Source organism: Sceloporus occidentalis, unplaced genomic scaffold, assembly GCF_023333645.1.
Source record: "Sceloporus occidentalis isolate IW3139 unplaced genomic scaffold, rSceOcc1.0.p SCAF_333, whole genome shotgun sequence".
NCBI classification, from domain to species: Eukaryota; Metazoa; Chordata; class Lepidosauria; order Squamata; family Phrynosomatidae; genus Sceloporus; species Sceloporus occidentalis.
In genome coordinates this window covers 180,529-185,785 of record NW_028317313.1, presented here as the reverse complement: position 1 = coordinate 185,785, position 5,257 = coordinate 180,529, and the positions used below count along the sequence as shown (strand labels likewise).

Genomic DNA, 5,257 nt, shown 5'->3' with positions numbered 1-5,257 from the left:
GAGAGCTGCGGTTCCAACTGCATAATGAAACCTTATTGATTGAATTATGCATTGCGCAAGGCCAGATCAGTCCCTTTTGTCTCAATTTCATCAATAAGTAATCTTTTACCAACAATAAAAAAAATTACTATTTTTAATAGGTGAACTTACTGGCAGTTGGTAGCGCCAACACTTTGTGTATTGTTGAGGTTGTTGGCTTTATGTTCAAAGAAAATACATTATTACGAGTTACTCTCTCTAAGAGGAGCTGCAAAACCCGTTTCATAAAGAAGTGGTTGTTGTACATTAACCTGTATTCTTTTTATACGCAGACCAATGATGACACAAATTGTACCTCCTAAAATCCCAGAGGGAGAACGCGTTGACTTTGATGTAAGTATTAGTCCCATGATTTTTTAATTTAAGTTTATTAAGGATGACGCCATAACTTGGCCCTATTGGGGTGGAAACTGGGGGCTGATTGTAGCCTCCTTGTACATGCTGGCCTTCATCAGACCAAGTTGTGAGAATAATATTTGGAGGGCATTAATATCTTGGCAGTAGCTCCATCAGGCATGGTTGTCGCCATAATGTCAGCTGATGTTTGCGGGGTCATTAGGAGGGTGCGGACCATCAGCTGACACCATCATCAAGAGTGACACCTGAAGCTGCCATCTTCTCCCCACATGTGCAGAGCTTGCTTTCCTCCGAGATTCAGGCGCTCCCGGGGGTGACCGAGAGATGGCGGTGGGACCAATCCTTGGGTGACACCAGCCCTAGTGACGCCACCGTGCATTTTTAAGCAGCTCCTCTCCAGTTCCTCCTGCTTGCTAAAGAAAAGGTGCCCTGCTGTGATTCCAACTAGTAACATGTGAGTCAGCAGGAGCACGTCCCCTCGCTGTATTCCCATGTGTCTGACAGCAGGCGAGCAGGCAGGACGAGGAGACGGGCAATGGAGTCATGCTTTCTTATTACTGCAGACTTCCTGTAGACGCAGTTTTTCCCGAACACATTTACAATAAATACTTTATCATAAAGCGAGATAATACCTTATCTCGCTTTATGCAAACAAAAATACAACTTGGTGGTTGATGCTTACGGTAATTGGATGTATCATCATAACGCACCATGTCTTATAATTACTTTATCAGAGGCCAGATGTAGTCTCATGTCTGAAACTGTCCTTTAACGTATCGATGGTCTGGTTCCCGACCAACCCCACCCATGTGGGCCCTGCTTCATGCATAGACATGTCCTTGAACTTCATCTCATAGGATAACCATTTGTTGCCTGTTTCACATGTTTATTTATTTGGGGATTTTATAAGTAAGATGACTCTAACTCTCCAAATATAAACCCTTTTAATAGATTCCATTGTATTGATCCACCAGTGGCCCTAAAACCATTACTTGTCAGGAGGTAAACATACTCTGAATGAAGTCACCTGTACATCAGAGTTTTCAGCTGCGATTTAAGTGAGAAAAGCCCCAATTGGGATACTAAATCAGAATAGATTTAAAGACTGTGTAGCCCTGAGAATCTTCCTTTTTATCCTGAGAATCTGAAATTAGTTTAAAGATTCAGACTCTGGAGCAAGCCTCGAGTGTGCCTGGGTATACTCATATGACCCATATGATAACACTTGACTGAGGAATCGTCGATTTTGTGGGCCACAGATTTTAATATGTATGGGAACCAAACACAATCAGTTATTAACACAATAAAGTAATTGTCAGAATTAACACCACAAGTAATACAGTGCATACATTCATCCCCCGACAATGACACCCCCTTCCCATACAAATAACAACACCAATAACCCCAACACCAAAACCAGTCGGGAAAGAGCCTACCGAGACGCACCCTTCCCACACCAGATTCTGAGCCACAGACCAGCTCGAAACCACCAACGCCAACCAAACCAGAAACACACTATTTACCATTAACCAACCGTTATACCGTTATTCCACCCCACCTTACACTGACCAGCCCCGTCACTGTGACACCGACGAGAAGACCCTCAATCATCCTACTGATAACATGGAGGGAGGGTGGGAAATTCAGGTAAGAAAAACTAAAATCACAAAATGGAGGGACCTATTTATACAGGACCTCCCAAAGTCTCCTAACCAATGTTCCTTAACCCTATTATCCTCAACCAACCTCCTCATCCAGTCAAGGCCCCGTCCTCTTAGCTGCGCTGGTTCCATGTTCTACATTTACTTACTAATGACTTGTTTCAATAGGACATCCATAGGAAACGCATGGAAAAGGATCTTTTGGAACTTCAGACCTTGATTGATGTCCATTTTGAGCAACGCAAGAAGGAGGAAGAGGAATTAATTGGTCTTAAGGATAGAATAGTATGTATATTTCCTTGTACACAAGGCAAGGGACTATTGTCTAGCGATAAATAGTCCCTGCCGATAACCAATAAAGCAGTTGCCCCGAACCGAGGGCCCAGAGAGAATAACGGGTTGTGAATCGATTCCAGGATTGTTACAATTAGAGCTCCCTAATCAGTTTATATATACAGATTTATTTTGCATTAAAACATTTAAAAATGTAAAATATGTATATTACAAATAACAATGTTGAGCCCCACTTTAAAATAGGTTGGGCTACCCAATTTGTGGCACAAGAAAGCAAATTTATTTTAAAATGTAAAATGATGTATTAACTAAATTTAAAATGATGGTAGCACAGCATGAAGAATTCTTCATTTAGAAAATATATATAAATTGGTGTAATGAAATTGGTGTCTATGAAATTGCTTTGCGGCCTCTGACTTTATTATTCCAATTATTTATTATATGGATAAATCACAGGACCACCGTAGAGCTGAGAGAGCCGAGCAACAACGCTTCAGGACTGAAAAAGAGCGGGAAAGACAAGCTAGAATGGCTGTAAGTGTCTATTGATGGTTGAGGAGTGAGGTCAAGGCCTCATCAAGGCCTCCTAAAGCTTGGAAAGCCATACGGTTGATATATCCGTTCATGAGTTGCTCCTAGTTCTGTTTACCAGCAGAGATGTCCTTCATGTGTTTCTCCACGTGATGGGCAAGAGAGCCTCAAAATCCTTATCTTACTTTGTTTTACAGGAAGAAAAAATGAGGAAAGAAGAAGAGGAGGCTAAAAAGCGTGCCGACGATGATGCCAAGAAAAAGAAAGTATTGTCCAACATGGGAGCCCATTTTGGAGGCTACCTTGTGAAGGTAACATTTTAGAATGTGACCTAGTTCCTGATACTAACTAGGATTTTTTTTGGAATGCGGGTGATTTTTTTTTGTTTGTTAGATGATAATGACTATGGCCGTTCTGCTTTGGTTCCATAACTACTAATCAAAAACAGATTAACATTTATTAATATGTTGTTTGTATATTCTTTTTTCGATGGAGAATGGGTTCTTGCATAATGCGATATGATGTAAATGTGGTCCGAGGAAGTCATGTTGAACATTGGGCACCTTGTCTCTAATTATTTTCTAGGCGGAACAAAAGAGGGGAAAGAGACCGACAGGGCGTGAGATGAAGAGGAAGGTGTTAGCCGAGAGGCACAAACCACTAAACGTCGAAGCCATGAGTGAAAGCCAACTAAAGTAAGCTTTGGGTACCAGGGCAAGTAACCTGTGGTGCAGAAGGGGTTGTTGAACTATAGAAACCTTCCACCTCTGTACTGTGTATATATATAGTGTTGGTATCCACTATAGGTTTTGCTAGTGGTGGGTCAGCAAGGGCTTGACAAATTTGTGTATAGACAGACAGACAAATCTAGAAGGAGAAATGTGTCATCCATAGAGAACAAGTTAAAACTGAATGGGTCCATGGTTACCTTCGGATGTTGTCCAGACCCAGGTCCTACAATATAAGCAACATATATACAGTGCTCCAGTTTGAATACATGGAACCAGACTGGTGATGATGGGGAGATTTAAGGCCAGCGACCATCTGATGACATAAGCGCTGCCGACATCTAGACAGACACAGCCACACTTTACCTTTTTAAGAGACCTAACCCTTGCTGGACACCATTACTAGTGATTTCCCCAACAACCCAAGTGGTGTCTCCTAATCCTCACCGGAGCCTTCTTCTGCCCTCTTCTTCCTAGCATAGACTTGCAGCTCACTTAATAAAAGTAGATTCCTTTTTTCATAGTGTCCCGACCAGCATCATATCGACAAACCAAAAAGGGTTATTGCAGTTTATTTATCTGTATAGAAAAATGTAACCGTGGATAAACAGTAATTGTGTTCTATGTACTGACAGAGAGAGTGCTAAAGAGCTTACGGACTGGATGTATCAGCTCGAATCTGAAAAGTATGATCTGATGGAGAAAATGAAGACCCAACGATACGAGGTAGAGAGACTCCACTGGAGTCTGTCGTGTGATACAAAGTGGCATATTAAGTATTAAGCGTACCAGAGTCGTCATGCCATATTTTTTTCTTTCAGATGAATGTTCTTTACAACCGCATCAGCCATGCACAGAAATTGTAAGTCGCATACATACTTTACCTTCTGTTGTAGAATTATTGATTTGTTAGGCATTTGTTTCGAAGGAATTACTGGTTTTGTGTGCATAATGTCCCCAGATTCTAATAGAATTCGCTTGCTTGCTTGAATAAAGTTACTATAAGTTTAAAGGTTTTTTACTAGATCTTTAGTGCAGAAAGTTCAGATCAAATCAGTAATTTGTAATTTGCTGGCCACAGCAAGTACTGGACCTTGGTTACTCGCTACAACCCCCAAAAAATGAACTTGGCTCAGATAAATGCCAATACAGTCTGCCTCCCTAAAGATGTAATTAATTGTTTCTTTTTCTATGCGTGTGCGATGTGACCAAATGCTCCCTAGTCTTAGAACATTAAGAGAATACATCCTAACTAATTGATCTTTTTTAATGCAATGTTTCTATTTAAAAAAAAATCTTTTTCACACACAGCAAAAAAGGAGCAGGGAAAGGACGTGTTGGTGGACGCTGGAAATGAAGAACTAGAAACTTCTGATCTTCAGAAAAAAGCACGCTAACTTTACCCAACGCCACTTAGTTATCCTTTTCTGACCCTACTGGACACTCCATAAAGCCCGTCTACATGTACCCCCTGTTACCTCCTAACCCTTTCATACACGAGAGGTGAGAACTGCCTCCAATAGTTGGATCCAGAATGCTTGTCCATCTGACACTTGCGGAGTTCTGGCCACATTCTGCTCAGCATTCATACATAATTCTGTTTCAGTTGCTTGGATCTGATTGTCACAAACTCGTGCTAAATAAACC

At 41.2% G+C, this 5,257-nt stretch overlaps 1 protein-coding gene across 2 annotated transcripts; it reads left to right on the top strand.

The window, feature by feature from the left end:
- The first annotated feature begins 311 nt into the window (after nucleotides 1-311).
- Nucleotides 312-4,999, top strand: LOC149274401 (troponin T, slow skeletal muscle). 2 transcript variants are annotated; one of them, XM_089505549.1, is made up of 8 exons: nucleotides 312-372; nucleotides 2,226-2,342; nucleotides 2,808-2,885; nucleotides 3,080-3,193; nucleotides 3,468-3,577; nucleotides 4,246-4,336; nucleotides 4,432-4,472; nucleotides 4,922-4,999. In XM_089505549.1, the coding sequence occupies exons 1-8, from the start codon at nucleotides 316-318 to the stop codon at nucleotides 4,965-4,967; spliced, it is 654 nt and encodes a 217-aa protein (XP_089361675.1). In that variant the 5' UTR covers nucleotides 312-315; the 3' UTR covers nucleotides 4,968-4,999. The 2 variants fall into 2 exon arrangements, with proteins under 2 accessions (XP_089361675.1, XP_089361674.1); XM_089505548.1 differs by having other exon boundaries at nucleotides 319-372; nucleotides 4,432-4,469; nucleotides 4,916-4,967.
- The last annotated feature ends 258 nt before the right edge of the window (nucleotides 5,000-5,257 follow it).